At 31.7% G+C, this 17,628-nt stretch overlaps 1 protein-coding gene across 1 annotated transcript in view; it reads left to right on the top strand.

Annotated features, from left to right (window-relative positions):
* LOC115879176 (probable cysteine protease RDL5) overlaps positions 1–5,353 on the top strand; it is a 28,854-nt gene extending 23,501 nt beyond the window's left edge. The window contains 2 exon segments of the mRNA XM_030895868.1: positions 3,183–3,474; positions 5,020–5,353. Of these exon segments, the coding sequence (XP_030751728.1) occupies positions 3,183–3,474; positions 5,020–5,348 (621 nt within the window). The 3' untranslated portion in view covers positions 5,349–5,353.
* Positions 5,354–17,628: the final 12,275 nt, after the last annotated feature.

The following is a 17,628-nucleotide window of genomic DNA, read 5'->3' as shown; positions in this document are numbered from 1 at the left end:
ATTACCATAAAATAATAAATACAAGAAGAAGTGTCAAGTCAATGTTAAATTATGGAAACAGCGTGGCTGCCTGGGTAACTAATTTTCAGATATGGCGGCTGGGACATGTGACATGTACATAGACATGACAATTTCAATTTTATGAAATTTATTTCCGTTTCCGGTTTTTAATGGCGGGCTGTTCAGGAGGTTTAAATGAGGGTTAATATACTTTTTACTCTTTCTAGTAGTAAATAATACAACAAAATTACTCAAAAATATTTATTTGGAATTTAGAACAATGTAAATATGCAAATCAACACAATTAAAGAGCTATAAACCAATAAACTACTGTATCAATATTAAATATTTAAATAATATCAGAGATGCTGTGTTAAAGCGAATTAGTAAAGTAACAGTGCATTGACTTACAGAAACTTGAAGATAAATAAATGTTTTCACAGCTTCACGGATAAATAACTGGAAGCAGGAAAAAGGCAACCGGAACCCACACAAAACCTGGAATCAAAAAAAATATGTAAAAAATATAAATATAGGTACCTACATAAGACTTTTGTGAATTAAATCAAACAGGACTTGAATGAAAATAAAATGAATAAAAAATATGATACATATACATCTAATACCTCATTTGTATTTTAAAAATAATCTACATACATAGATTTATAGCATTATTGCTATGAAAATACATAATAGGTACCTATGTGATATGTAATTACGCATTTCTGTTCATCTTGTAGAAATTTAACGTAGGCTAATAATAGTTCAATAATCATAATTTACCTTGTATAACTTGCTTTCAATTGCTCAAAATCACCGATCAGTCTTTAAAGTAGAGATACGGAAAAATCCTTGAAAGAATATCCCAAGATCCTTGGGTTTAAAGCTAAAAAAATATAAAAACAGTTAATATATTACCTATTTTTACCTATAATATGGCCCATACCTGCTACACGCCGAAACGTCGATTTCATCATTTTCTTCATGTAATTAATATCATATATACTTTATTAAAGTGTTAACAAGGAACTTTATATCAAAAAACATCTTTGTACTTATAAATTTCAGCCGAAATATCAGAAACAAACTTCCAATCAAATCTAAACGGCAAAAATTAAAATGGCGCCCGACCTTGCCAGAGGCCTCGGGGAGCTGACGCTGACACACAGACAAAAAAGAACAGGACGCCGACGTGCAAAAAATTTTCCGTAGCAGAAATTGACAGAAATCATATAGAAATATTCAGATTTTTGTCTAGGACAGTCTAGAAGGCCATGCTTTCTGCCTGGGTAGAACCGCGCCACAACTGTTTCCAATTTTCCGGTTTACTGTCACCCCCCTGGTGATTACTACAGCCACTGTGACATAATGAAAAGACATGTGGCTATCTATTTCAAAAATTAAATTTTTCCAATGTCATATAATAATGGCGGTAGCTGTCATGGAATTGATCGTTTAAAAAATTATCATAAATCATTTTTTTCAAATGGAAACCCACTTTTTTATTTCATCAGTGAAAAGGGTTTTCAATTCGTTGCGTTTCGACTATTTAAGATTTAGTTTCTTTCAAAACGTATATTTTTCTTGATTTTAAATAGCTTCCTTGGACATTAAGTGATTTGACATCAGACAATTTATTTCCATCTGTCAGAAAACTAATTATTTGAATGTCCTGTATTATAAATACTGATGCCTTAAGAGTTTAAAAAGTGTATTTCTAAAAATATATCGTATGATCGAAAAAAAAACGGCGCAAAGATGGCTTGGAAATGATGATCGATGACATACTGTTTTTTGAATCTATTGTTTTACATTACTTGACGTTTACAGTCATAGGCTACTGGTTAACCTGCCTTTAGCGCTGCTTGGCTGTCTATGAAGATGGCTACTTACATTAAGGTTTATTTATTTATATTATTTTTCTGCATAATAATAATTGAATTACTATTGAATGCCATTGGAATGCTTATTTTCACAGAAAATGACACACTTATATACTGCGTTTTTGGCTTCCTTTAAGATCACTTTACATAATCTTAATATATGAGTAAATATATTTCGATAATTTCAGAGATATTAATAAATAAATAAAAAATATATATTTTTGAACCTTCAATAAAAAAAAAATATATTATAAATACGCATAAAAACTGCCCAAAAATCAAAACTATATTAGGTATTTACTTTAGATAGTCTGTACTTACTTTGCTATAAATATCGTAATCTAAAATCATACAGGATGTTCAAAATTCTACGCCAAAATTTTTAAAATATGAAATAATTGTACTTAATGAATTCTTCTTTGTTTTTTCAAATGGAACACACTGTATATTATTTTTTTATTAGGTGTAGAACTAAAAAATTGACATTTTTTGTATTTAATGTATTACAAATTTTTTAATGGTTTCGCAGATACACGCAGTATTATTTCATATGGCACTATCAACGGTAAAACACGTAGGAAAAATCATTGGGTAGCTTTGATAAAAATTTACCTTGGAAAATGCCATATAAAATATATAACCGCGAATATCTGCAAAACCGTTAAAAATTTTGAAATACTCTAAATACAAAAATGTTCATTTTTTAATTCTCCATCTAATAAAAAATAATATACGGGGTGTTCCATTTGAAAAAAGGAAGAAAAATTATTTTTTATTTTAGAAAGTTTGGCGTAGAATTTTGAACTTCCTGTGTAATTTACGATTACCATATTTATAGTAAAGTAAGTGCAGATCATCTAAAGTAAATACCTAATATATTATATTTTTGATTTCAGGACAGTTCTTGTATTTTTAATATTTTTTTTAAGAAAGACTGAAAAAAATATTTTGTTTTATTTATTTATTAATATCTCTGAAACTATCGAAATATATTTACTCATATCTTAAAATTATGTATAGTGATCTTAAAGGAAGCCAAAAATGCAGTAATATACAGGGTGTTCTGTTTAAAAAAAATCATCCCGATCCACTCACATTTTTTTGAGCCACCCTATAGAAGTTAAAATAATTTCCTGAAATACATCCTAGAACATAATTTAGATTTGCACTTAATCAAAATGCTCAAGTTTTTTATTCTTGGAGATACAAATGCCCGAGGTACTATTGCCGGACCCTGTATATATTAACTTATTTCTGTTTTAATTACTCCCAAATTTAACACTAAATCAACTATTTTAGGCTGGAGTTATCGAATCACAAGTTGCGATAAAATCAAATAAACTAGAAAGTCTCAGCGAACAATATTTGGTCGATTGTGACACTGCAGTAAACGTAGGATGTGAGGGTGGTGTAGTCCAATACGCTTTTGACTACATAAAAGAAAACGGGATAACTATCGAAGACAGCTATCCTTATACAGGTTCTTCTAATTCCACTTGCAAAGCTTCTTCCAGTAGTGTTTTCATTGATGGGTACGTGGACATTCTGTATAATAATGAGACTGATCTGAAAGCCGCAGTTGGTACAGTTGGTATGTATGCAATTATATTAAAACTTAATAAGTAAATTATTTTTACATTGTCCTTTATGTCTCTTAAGTGCTGTTAAGGAGATGAGTTTTGTTGATATAAATAATAACTGTTTATATACAGGGTGAGTTTTCTACAATGTTATTTATGGGTATATCGGAAACTACTGGAGATAGAGTATCGGTTAAATGGGGAAAGAATTGCAGTTTTGTGGGGTCGTAAATATGCGCTTTTCATATTTTTGAAAAAGTTCATGGCTTACTAGATATTTCGAAAAAAAAAACAAATTTTGGCTATTTTAAAAATTTTCCCTAATTCCATTATAATCTATTTTAGACAAAAAGTTTTCAGATAAAAGTTGTAGATAATCACATCCCTGATGAGTTTGTGTTCTCCGATTTTTTCTAAAGCCTGTCATTTTTGACATATGACACGAACATATGATTTTTTAAACGGAAACCGTAGTTGGCTATGACTTCATAAAAAGCGCCATTTTTAAGTTTTTCAGCGATATAAGCTATAATATGTTTTTTTTACAAAATTACTTAGTTATAACCTAAGAAAGATAAGAGTTATCTTTCTTGACTAATTTCACTTAGTTAGTCATGGAAACCAGTTCAATCGTCGTTGCTAATTATTGGTTCAACTTTTCTTGGCTATACAGTTTCGAGGATACGTTGACCGGTAAACGTTATTTACGTTTTTTAGAGAACGGTTTTCAAGACAGGCTAAATTTAGATACTCGCGCATTAATAGAGTTCTATGTGAATAGCTAGAAATTCAGTTTTAAAAAGAGGCATTTATGTACTCGAAACAATGGCGGATATTTTGAACATTTTCTAAAAGTGTAATGTAGTGATATTATTTTTTTAAGTTTTTTAGTTTGTGTAATGTAAATTGTACAGAGCCGTTTAATACTATATTTTGTCTTTTTATAAGTTATAAATCATAACAAAATAAGAACACCAAGCCAACTAAGTGAAATTAGTCAAGAAAGATAAGAATTGACTATAACTCAGTAATTTTTTGAAAAAAAACATACTATAGCTTATATCGCTGAAAAGCTTAAAAAATGGCGCTTTTTATGAAGTCATGGCCAACTATGGTTTCCATTTAAAAAAAACATATATTTGTTTCGTATGTCAAAAATGACAGGCTTTAGAAAAAATCGGAGAACACAAACTCGTTAGGGATTTGATTATCTACAACTTTTATCTGAAAACTTTTTGTCTAAAATAGATGGATTATAATGGAATTAGGGAAAATTTGTAAAACAGCCAAATTTTTTTTTCGAAATATCTAGTAAACCATGAACTTTTTCAAAAATCTGAAAGGCTCATATTTATGACCCTACAAAACTGCAATTCTTTCCCCATTTAACCGACTCTCTATCTCCAGTAGTTTCCGAGATACCCATAGAGGACATCATAGGAAACTCACGCTGTATATAATTACTTGAATATAATTTATGCAAATTTTATATAACAACATTTGTCAAGAAATGGATAAAGTTCACAATATATTAAAAAAATAATTTGTATTTCTAGGTCCAGTCTCTGTGGCGATCAAGGCAGATTCATTTCAACTCTACGAAGAAGGCATCTTTAGTGATGTCTGTAACGGTAGTTTAAACCATGCTGTCATAGCTGTGGGTTATGTGCAGAACGAGACAACCGGAGAGTCTTATTGGATCATGAAAAATTCTTGGGGCACCAATTGGGGAGAGAATGGTTACTTTCGAGTAAAATTAGGTGACAACCTGTGTGGAATTACAACGCAGTCATGCTATGCTGTTTACAGTTCTGCCACTTCAACCGGTGTTAATGTTTTGTTTATGTTTGTATTGGTGAAATTAATTATTTGTATTTATAAATAAATATAATAAAAATTCATAAAATAATACCGTATGATTGAAAAAAAACGGCGTCCAGTTTTCTTGGAAATGACGATCGATGATATCCCCCATATAATTTTACATATATAATGACAGACATCTCCATTTCTTAGCCATCGCTAACGCCGTTTGTTTTTCGTAGGTAGATTTTTATATTGTATTATTATTGTACCAGTGCTTATTGAAGATCATATTTTTGTTAATATTTTATACATGTTTAATTTTTTATCTCAGTAACTTTGAAATGGAAGTAGTTTCGAAGAATGTAATAGTGTTTCAATTAAAATAAGAAATATGATACTACTTTTAACATGAAGCGGCAATACACAGTAAGCTGAAAATAATTTAGACAGTTGGAACAGTTGCCTTGATGTAAAAATCCTAATACTCAAAAAAAAATCTACCACTGATTCCACATTTCTCGAAATACTTTCAGAAGTAAACTCAAATATAAGCCCGTTTCATAAAAACTAGTTCCCACGTTTCCTGAAATTGATCGAGACGCGCCGTGATTGGTTGTTTGTTTTTTATTTTACCCAGATTAACAATAAAAAACAAACAACCAATCACGACGAAATATAAAATTATTTATAAATTTTTCTTCGAAAAAATGATGATAAAACAGTTTCTGTTGAACTTTTGGCACCAAAACAGTTGAAATTTATGATTTCAGTCTATAATAACTACACACACCGGAAAAGTCTAGGGATATTACAGTTTTATCCAACCATCGTCAGTAATTTTATTATTTGCATTTCTGATATAATAAAATTAAAATGAACATATATAGTTTACAGGACGTATTGGAAATAAAAATGCGAAATTTACCGAATTTTTCAAATTTACCTTGATTTTTATTGAACTCAAAAAAATACACACATTTTTTTTAATTCTAAACTGTGAATTAAAAAAAAAAAAGATAAAACCAATTTTACTTAATAAAGGGTATGGCCTCCTCTACTGTCCATTACAGCCCTACGTCGTCTCTCCATGCTCCTGATCAGGTTGTCGATCTCTTCTTGAGGTACAGTCTGCCACGCTGCATTCACGGCCCGAACCAGATCCCTATGAGTTCCACGAGGCATACCCATTCTTAAAATTCTTCTTTGGACCGCGTCCCATACGTGCTCGATGGGGTTGAGGTCAGGAGATTGTGCCGGCCAGGGTAAGATGTTTAATTGATGAGCATTGATAAACTCACTTACCACTCTGGCTGTATGAAGCCGTGCATTGTCATGGATGAGAATGAATTTTCTCCCAAAATCATTGGCATATGGTAACACGACAGGCTTAAGAATTAAATCACGATATGTGATTCCTGTTAGAAACCTTTCAAGAAAAACGAGATAGGTTTTTCGGCCTAACTGGACTTCTCCCCAGACCATAACTGTTCCACCTTGATAAGGGTGCACTTCCTGAACACGATCCAACCGAATAAGATTTCCCGGTTCTCTCCATACCCTAAGCCTTCTCGAATCCGGATGAATTCCAAAGCGTGACTCATCCCTGAAGGGAACATTGGCCCATTGTTCATTCGACCTCTGAACATGATCTTGAGCCCACAAATATCGTACCTCTCGATTTTCTCTCGTTAAGGGCTGAGCTCTCCAGGGGCGTCTGCTTCTTAAGTTGACCTCTCTTAATCTATTGCGAACAGTGTCAGGACTAACGGTTACATTATGTGTTTCCTGGAGAATTAAACTAAGCTCTGGTGCTGTAAGAGTCGGTCGGCATCGAGCATTTAATTGTAAAAAATGATCTTGCTGAGGGGTAGTAATGCGATGTCGCCCTGTGTGCCTTTCAGCAACATCACCACTTTCACGGTGAACTTAATCGCGATACTTAGCATACAGCGTGCACTTAATCGCGATATTACACTTTGCGTTGCATTTAATGCTCTAGCTACGTCGATTTGGCGCAATCCAGCTTCGAGCATGCCCATGGCCCTGATCATTTCGTCTCTGTTAAGATGTCTACGCTCCGTAATGTCGTTTAATACTAAACAGAGTTATTTGAATGAATTCTGGCCAGTTATCATAAAAACATAGCCAGTACAGGTTAAATTCGAACAACTGATGCTAGGTGCTTTTTATACATTTGACAAAAAATGCACAAACACTTTTGCAAATATCCCAAATTTAGAAATAAAAAGTGTGACTACTTCGTTTCAATCGAAGTAGAAGGAACCGGCCTACAGCTATGTGGTTGTTTATTCAAAACATTTATTTTTAACTTTAATAAAATGATATCCCTAGATAGTCAACATGTTTAATTCACGTAGAGGCTGTAAATGACGTAGGGCTGTAAATGATGACAGGTATTGATAACTTCGATTCCAAATATCTCGATAACCATAACTCGTAGCTATTTTTACAAAGAGAGTTTTTTACGTAAAAAACGTCGTAAATGTATGTTTTTTACTCGGTAGTTTTATACAGGTACGGACGAAAAATTACTCTTCAAACAAGTTAAAAAACATGTAGGTGGCGACCTCTACAAGTAAGAGTCATATTGACATCAAAATCAAATTCACTATGTCAAAAAACTGCCAGACATCAATTTTCATCCAAATATAGACGTTACTTGAGAAATTATTTGGAAAAAATTAAAATAAAAATAAAACTTTAACACCCAGTAGTTGAAACCTCCGAAACTAAGCGTTTTGGGACATACATTTATACGAACTTTTATACTTATTTTTATCTGCAGAATATGCTGCCGAAGTTTCCGGAATACACAGTTCGGACCACGCTGTATATTGTATGTGAATATTCTTCTAGTAGTATATTAGTTTAATGGCCACAGCTGCCAGGGCTATCCGGCCGGATGGTAGAATTAACTACCTACGGTTGAGCGTTTATATAGATGACACACAGACGAGGATCGCTATAAAGCGAGCCTGGGAAATCCCATACCCCGACTGTTGAGTTAAAGAAAATGTTGGCAAAGGAAGATCCTGCAAAATAAACAAATTTAATAACAATTTCATTTAAAATGTCAAAGATTAATTCCACAACTATCTAAGAATTCGCCTATAATATAACTACAATTGGATGAGTATGCAAAGCGGAGGTAAAATTATGAGGGGATGTTTTGTAAAAGCCAATAAGTGATTTATATAGTTTATCTACTAAAGCGGGAAATTTATTGCATTCAAAAAAGATGTGGTTTAACGTTCCAATTTCTCCTCACTCACATAAGGAATCTGCATTTACACCTATACGATGTAAATGGGACGGAATTAGACAATATCCGCTTCTTAATCTGAAGAAGGTTGTCAATCTTTTCTTTGTAAAATCTTTACATGATCTAAACCATATGCTTTTGTAGGGAAAAGTAACAATTTCTGCATAATTTGTCCCTTTTGTACAAGAAATCTCCTTCCATCTGCCTTTCCATAACGACCAAAACTTTTCCTTAAGAATTGGAATAAAATCAGTAAACCAACATTTAATCTCAGCATCTCGACCATCTGTCTTTCCAATATTTGCTAATTGATCAGCTTTATCGTTGCCTAAAATATTCGTGTGACTGGGTAGCCATACCAATGAAATTCGAAATTGTTTTTCTCTTAACTCAAATAGTTTACGTTTTGTAGCAAATGTAATTTGACTGTCCTTAAAATTAGGATAAGCTGCTAATGCTCGTAAAGCACTTTCACTATCACTAAAAATTACAGAATCCTCCAATTCTTTGCTTTCAATTACATTCAATGCCATCATAATAGCAAACATTTCTCCAACAAATATGGAAGCATATCCAGGAATCATATAGGTGGCTTCCAAATTTAAATCCGGGCAAAATATACCCACTCCAACATTTTTATTTACTTCCTTAGAAGCGTCCGTAAAAAACTTTATTTTTTGCTTAAATTTTAACTCAATAATTTCTCTAAATTTAATAGAATTATTATCACTCTTATTTAAATCCAATCTTAAATATTCATTTTTACTAAAATAAAGAGGAAACTTATAATAATGATGCATATTAACAACATCAACATCTTGAACATGAGGAAAAATTTGATCAATGCCTTCAATAAGAGGAGGAACATGATAATATCTTGACCAAAAACCAAATGATTGATTATATGCCCCATAAGCTTCTGTAACAGACTGAATAATGGGATTATCCTGAATAGAGAATGCTTTTAAAAGCAATTTAGTGGCCAAAAAATTACGTCTAATATTAAGGGGAAGTTCTGCCGATTCTGATAAAATGATATTAGTAAAAAAAATGTGACATCAATGTGACATCAAATTTGACAATGACAAACTTTAAAGTCTCTTTAAAAAAACCTAATACAATTTTTTCATAAAATTGTGGGATCGCGCCTGAATACGCCCCTGGCGTAGACCGCGCGCGCAAGGTCAAGCCGACGACGACGAGTGCAGCGCCGCGCCGACGCGAAAAGAAGTCAGTTGAGTTTGAGTTTGATGGTGATTTACCATGTCGGGAGCTGGCGCACGACGAACGACGAAATTACGACGAAAATACGACGCGATTATTAATCTATTTCCTTTATTTTATTTTGTTTAAATAAATAGTTAAATTTATAAACTCTTTAATTTCCTCTCCTGCCAGTATCCCACAAAATCATCCGGGGAGATAATTTTGACCTGTTCAAAATTTACGTGGGATTTTATATGTCCCGTGTTCCTATGCATCACACGGTATATTATAATATTAAATAAAATGTATTCCACCATATAGGATAATCCTATTCAACTTTTTTATTCTCCTTCTCCCATATACCTTACAAGACCTTCCTCGCGGCCTCTACGGACCAAAGTCTGGTCGTTAATCAAAACCTGGACCCGAACCTCGTACAAGAACGAGTAACAGAGTAAAAACACATCTCTCTTCTCTATCGGAGCCCTCTACCGCCGCCCTCTAAATAACTAAAAACGTATAATAAGTGGAAAAGTTCGGCTAGCGCGTCTCTAAAACAACAAACGGCGAAGATTTATATCGCTTATATAACTTTTGACGCCGTATTAATCATTAGAGAGAGCACCCCAGATAGAAGAGAACGGTTTTTTTTCGAGCAGGATAAACGGGAAGCGGGCTTGGAGCGCCATCTAGTGGAGCGCTCTCGTTACAAAGTTTCCGCTCTAGTTTTTGGTGGGAAAACCGCGAGATCTTAAGTTGGGAAGTTTACAGTGGAGAAATTTCTAGATAATCGGTGGAAATATGAAAAATTTAACTTCGGGCGGTCTAATTTATTGCTTTGAAGATCAGTGACGGCTCGTGGTTATTATTGTAGGGAGGTTAATATCTAAAAATATTTCTTCCTTTTTTTTCGAAAAAATAATGATAAAACAGTTTCAGTTGAACTTTTGGCACAAAAACATTTCAAATTTATGATTTCAGTCTAATAACTATTTAGTCATCAAGTTTAATTTATATCAATGATGACAGGTATTGATACTATTGATTTCAAATATCTCGAAAACCATTACTCGTAGCAAGTTTTACCAACATACCTTTTTTACGTAAAAAATGTCGTAAATGTATATTTTTTACCCAGAAGTTTTATACAGGTACGGACGAAAAGTTATTACTCTTCACACCAGTTACACTGAACCAAAAGTCGACATAAATATAATGAAAAAGTTCATTAATATAATGAATTAAATTAATGCTCATTAATTTTGAGCCGATGAACGATTTCATTGGCACAATGAAAAGTAATTCATTAACTCTATGAACTTTAAGTTCATTAAATCAATGAACAGTGTTCATTAATTTGAAGAACACATTCATGGGTACAATGAACAGATTTCATTAATATAATGTACCTAAATCCATATATGAATGAACCCTATCATTAATACAATGAAATAATTTCATCGTATTAATGAACCGTATCATTAATACAATGAAATTTATTTCATTGTATTAATGAACCGTTATCATTAATACAATTAAATAATTTCATAACCTATTTAGTTATACATTTAAAAGTCGACACTATTAGTAACTCTTGTTACACCGTATAATCGATGATGAAGATCGCTGTCATTGATATGAAATGTCATTGATAGTCATTTCCCAGCCAACTACCTGATATAATTCTACTATAAATAGATTTCCATTTGAACAAGCCCTTAGCTACAAAGGTAACAAAATTACCAATAGTGTCGACTTACTTACGACCACAGTAAATTTTTGCGTTAGGGATTGTTAATAAAAAACAAGTGCAATAAACTAATAATAATTTATTAAACTCGATATAGCATATACAAATTAAAAATAAAAAAAATCGAATCGACGAAGAGAATAGTAATGTTATTATTAATTTTAGGGTAAATTATAATAAGAAAATTAATTTACCAGTTGATATCCTGAGGGATTTCTATAAAAAGACCATTTTTTCATTATATTAGCTGTATCCTTGTTTATATATTCTTAAAGTTGCCCAACCGACTAGACAAAATGTGCTGCCAACTGGAGGACAAATCGTGAACCTTTCGGGACGGAGTCAAAAATATCGATTATTTTCGTTATTTTCCTCAGAGTAATGTAATAATATAGCCCAGGGTTTCCGCGAACTTTCATAGTGATCAGCTGATTAAGAAATTTAAACGAAACTTTTATTTTATTGTAAATTGTGGATTATTTTTGCCTGTTATTTGAAGAATTCTAAATCGTATTAACAAAGAAATTATTATTTCGATATGTTGGTACATTATTTATAATTTATGATAATGCTAATTGCTGTTAATTAATATTTAAAAAAAAGTTACATACCTATTTTAATTTGATTTAATGCAGGTTTATAAAAGAATCATTTCATTCTTAGATTATTTTATTCTAAATTGAGTGCTTTACGAATTTTGTGATATTTTTTTTTTTGAAAACATGAAACTTTTTACATTTTTGATGCCAACTAATTGGAAATGGCCAAGAAAGAAAAGAATTGGCTATAACTTGTAATTTTTCGAAAAAAACATTATACCTATATCGCTGAAAAGCTTAAAAATGGCGCTTTTTATGAAGTCATGGTCAACTATGGTTTCCATTTAAAAAAAACATAATGTTTGTGTCATATGTCAAAAATGACAGGCTTTAGAAAGAAAAAAAACAGAAAACACAAACTCATTAGGTATGTGATTATCTACAACTTTTATCTGAAAACTTTTTGTCTAAAATACCGTATGATCGAATAAAAACGGCTTCAGCGATGGCTATGCAATGACGATTGATGATATTTCCCATATAATTTTACATAGATATAAAATGACAGCGATCTTTATTTCATAGCCATCGTTGACGCCGTTTTTATTCGACCATACGGTAGATTATAATGGAATTTACCGGAATTAGAGACAAAGTTTTAAAATAGCCAAAATTTGTTTTTTTCCAAATATCTAGTAAGCCTTGAATTTCTCCTAAAAATCCGAAAGGCGCATATTTATGACCCCACAAAACTGCAATTTTTTCCCCATTTAACCGACTCTCTATCTCCAGTAGTTTACGAGATACCCATAGAGAACATCGTAGAAAACTCACCCTGTATATTATTTAGAAACTAACTATTATTATTATTTGACTAGATTAATTTGATTAATAAAACTCGATTAGTTTAATTTAAAATAAATTTGATCAGATTTTTTTTTGTATATTCTACTACCAGAAAACCAAAATTATATGATGAGATATAGTGTATCTATCACAATACTTAATAGAATTACAACAATTAGAAGAATAACAAAAAGAAAAAATACCCAAATACCTTCACCTACTACTCATCTACAAAATAAACTAATATAATCTCTTATAAAAACACTACACAACTACTTCTTCACTACTTCAACCACTTCTACACTGAAAAAATTATCAAACTTACTAATTAACCAAACAAAAAAAAAATAACCAAATTATCCCTTCACCTACTACTTAACTGCAAAATAATAAACTATAAAAACACTACTAAACTATTTCTGGTATTCTACACTAAACATTATAATTAAACTTAATAAAATTAATCTAATTTTACACTACAACTACAAAGAAATAAGAACATTTTTTAAAACTAGAAAAAACAGAACCTCGATACGTGCAACCAGCATAATAGATCAAGCGGACAAAGAATATAAAATACTTTAAAATGTGCATTCAGAAAGAAAAATATCTCGAAAATTATCTAAACAAACATTTTTTTTTCTTATCAGTGAAAAGCATCGGCCTCGTCGGCCTTGCGAAATTTGTCGGGTATTTACAATGGTCGAATTGTATAATTACCAGCTTTTATAGCATATCTAATAGACAAAAGTATCTGGTCGATTAGTAACCAATTGGCACAGTCCGAAAATTATCGATTTTCATTTTCTCTGTTTTTATTGGTCGCTTCAAAATTCAGAGTAACAAAAAATATTTTTCTGTAGTAAAAGACTGTGAAATACGCCCCGCCATCTGGTGCTTTACATCCATAAACGTCTTAGGTTGAGCTACTTTAAAAATTCATATACAAGGGCTGTATCCTTAGACTTGGTAACGTCTAGACGAATTTGCAACAGGCTTTCCAAGTCGCTTCAAGTGGGTCCGATGTTAAATTGTCGAATTTGAGGGCTTGAAGGCAGGTCTCAACATCTTCTTCCGGTTCTAAAAGACGTATATCAAAATAATTAAAATGCCAAATATTAAAAGAACATTTGAATTTACCATAATCAGTTCCATGCCTCGACTTGTTACTATGTTTTTCTTCTTTTTGTTTTTTATCTTCTGAAACATATTTGGAAACCGCTGTTTTAATGAATACCCATACCAGAGATCTCACACAGCGGAATTTGATTTGACAACAGAACAAATTAACAACAATACGATAGGACTTTTATTTAAAATATTTAAAATATTGAAGAGAATACTTACCGCTCTAATGAAACTAAAGCCTCACTGAACAACTCAAACAGAGAGACGTTATTAAAGTGCCAAAGTAACCGATCAACATGGCGGACATTTAAGCGCTAATATTTTATTCATGATATTAATAACCGCGTACATTAATATAATGTAGTGTGTTCGTTGTATTAATAACATTGTTCATTGTCACAATGTACAACTCATTAATCAATGATTTAGTACATTAATATAGTGAATATGTGTTTATTAAAGTTTCAGCACTAAAATAAAGAACGCGTTCATTGGGACAATGAACGCGATCATTATATTAATGAAAATCTTACATTAATTTAATAACCAGATTTTCATTATATTGATGAAATTAGATTTATAGTATTAATAAATCGGACATCGATCTATGATTACCAAATCATTATATTAATGAAAAAAATCATTGTTCCAATGAAACAACAGTTAATAATCAATATATATGATGTTTATTTTATTTATATACTCAATAAATTACAATGTATCAATAAATATACAATAAACATAAATTTACCTCTGAAAAAACTAAAAGTTTTTTGTGCGAGGTTTTCTATGTGATCAACAAATACAAATTCAGTTTACATTCATACATACACCCTAAAAATATAACTAAAATACAATATGTTAATCGTTTCCATAACATAATTCTGACCACTACTTATTTTTTCTTATTTTTCTATAACTTGCTATTGCTATCTTTATTAACATTTTTCTATAATACTCAATAAAAATAATTCACAGAATAATTATCAACAAAAAAAAAATATAAATAAAAACATATTAATCTTAATCTATACTTAAAAATATCCTAATCTTTTTACAACGGTTTCACAAAAAAATAATTTATGAAGATTTGTTGGAATTCGCTCGCGTCCGATACGGAGGTGCTCGTTTCACATTCGTTTCAGGAAATATATTAGATATGTCTTGGGGGCACCTTGCGTTTTCTTTCGGAACCCGGTATATCTTCTCTTGGCAGATCTTCGTTATTTCCAATATTATTATGATTTAGTAATTTTCCAGTTTTTTTAGTTTGCAGTTTTTCTACCTCAGTCTTCGATTGTGGATAATTGTATGGATTCATTTCTTGGAGTAATGACAACGTTCTGGATCCGGATGCTTCTTGATAATACTTTTCTTTAAAATTGTCAATAGTATAACTAATACCATCAATTACTAATTTATTTCCTTTTAGCTTAGCGTTTCTGTTTTGAGCTTTTGCTTCTTTCAATTTTTCGACTAAAACCTTTTTGTTCACTCTGTCTTCTGCTACTAAATCTTCGTCTATAAATATATTTGTTCCTCTGAGTTTTCCCTTATTTTTAAGGAGTTCCGTCCTTTTTAAACAAGACACTAAGCTTATAAGGATAGGTTGATCTTTGGTTATATTTTTTCCAAGTCTAAAACGCTCCGATAACTCTTCTATCTTCAAATTTATATCGAGTTTTTCTTTTACAAGATCTATTATGGATTCCACAAGATGTTCACTATTTCTCTCTGGCATTCCATTTATTATCAAATTGTTTTTCTTTAAAAGTTTTTGCGTAAGATATACTTGATGTTTTAATTCCTTATTTTCTGTTTCTAATACTTCAATTTTACTTTGAAGGAAAAAAAGCTGCTCATCAACTTTAGAGCTGAGATTATCTCAGTCTGTCTTAATGTTCTTAATCTTATTGCAAACATTTTCGTTAATATTATTCAAGAACGTGTATAAATCCCCTAATTTAATTTCTTTGGTCATTTTATCGATAAACAGCAGTAAATTTTGAGACACTTGACAACACCGTTGGGATGGCTTGTAAGGTTGCTTGCTAAATATTGCAAATTCTTTAAATTCTTCTATGTGATAGTATTTTAGAGATATTCAAAAACTACTTTTCGTGAAGTCTGAATCAACTGATTTTCACTCACCCGTTCTATCTTAATATACTTTATAACTTGTAATTTGAATTTTCTAATTTATTTCATAGATAACTCCATTTTTTGAATATATTTAACGGATAAAATTCTAATTCACATTAACACTTGACCTGCGACGTTGCCATATTTAGTTATGGTCTAATGTAATAATGTTCATTAATATTATGAACAATATTTTTTTCAGTGTAAAAAAATATGTAGGAGGTGCCCCCTACAAGCAGGAGTCATATTGGCATCAAAATCAAATTTATCATGTCAAAAAACTTCCGGACACCAATTTTCATCCAAATGTTGGTGTTTATTCGGAAAAAATCGAAATAAAAATGAAATATCTACACCCTGTAGAATATTGTAATTATACGAACTTTTTTACTTATTTTTATCTGCCAAATATGCTGCCGAAATTTGCGGTATACAGTTCGGACCACCCTGTATACCGAAGTATTTTCAATTTATGCAAAATTTGAATATTCCCTTCAACTTGGTACAACTCGAAAACAGAAACTTGGCGAGCCGCAGAACTAAAACCTCGGTCGTGTTATCGACATTGTTATCGGGGCGGCCGGACACTGCTTGCCGGGCCTTGGATCAGAATCCACCCCCCGCCATCTTTCCAACAAAAGATTGTGATTATCCCTCGGGAGTTTGCGACAGGACTTTCTGACAGGATATCCGAGAAAGTTGACTTTACGCTCGAAGGAGTTCCAGTTTCTGGAGAGACCGATACGATGCCCGCTGCCGTCTTTCTTTTTCCGGCCGGTCGTCGTTCTGTTCGAAAAGCTTTTTGTTCGAAAGTTTCAAGCAACGGGAGGCGATGTGTTTGACCGTTCGTTTACTTAGAGTTTATCAAATATTTCTTGTTGCTAAAGTTATGGTGTCATCGTTATCCGTATGGGTATAATATAAGATTTGTATTATAAAATAAATAAATGGCTTTATTGTCAAAAAATTTGTAGACAAAGGTAAAGTAAACAAACAAAAGAATACAAAACAAGTATACAAATTACATTGTCAGTCTTATTGTTTAAAATAAACATTTATAAATGTTTACAATATCAAAGAATAAAAATAAGATTCAAAAATATTTAGTAAGTTTATAGTAAATACTAGTGATGGGCAAAACTGTTATTTTTAGATAACAGTTGAAACTGTTATAGTTATTTATAAAAAACAGCTTAAAATAACAGCTTAAAAATAACAGGTTTCTTTATTTTACTGCTAAATATCTGAAAGAGTATGAGGCGGTCACCGCCAGGCGTATTAACGCATTTGCAAGTTGCCACAATGACGTGCTCGGTGGTAGTATTTCCAGGATGTCAAAACATTTCTAAATAGCGATTGTTATCTAAAATACCTCTCTAAAAACGGTGGTTGTTTACAAATAAGCGCTATACATTCCGAACTACCTACGCCCTGCCCCTCGATCCGCGTAGATCCTGAATTGCGT

The sequence above is a fragment of the Sitophilus oryzae genome, unplaced genomic scaffold (genome assembly GCF_002938485.1).
Source record: "Sitophilus oryzae breed Bouriz unplaced genomic scaffold, Soryzae_2.0 scaffold_1576_pilon_pilon, whole genome shotgun sequence".
Classification (NCBI taxonomy): domain Eukaryota; kingdom Metazoa; phylum Arthropoda; class Insecta; order Coleoptera; family Curculionidae; genus Sitophilus; species Sitophilus oryzae.
Note: the sequence above shows the minus strand (reverse complement) of the source record. Positions and strands in the feature narration are given on the sequence as shown.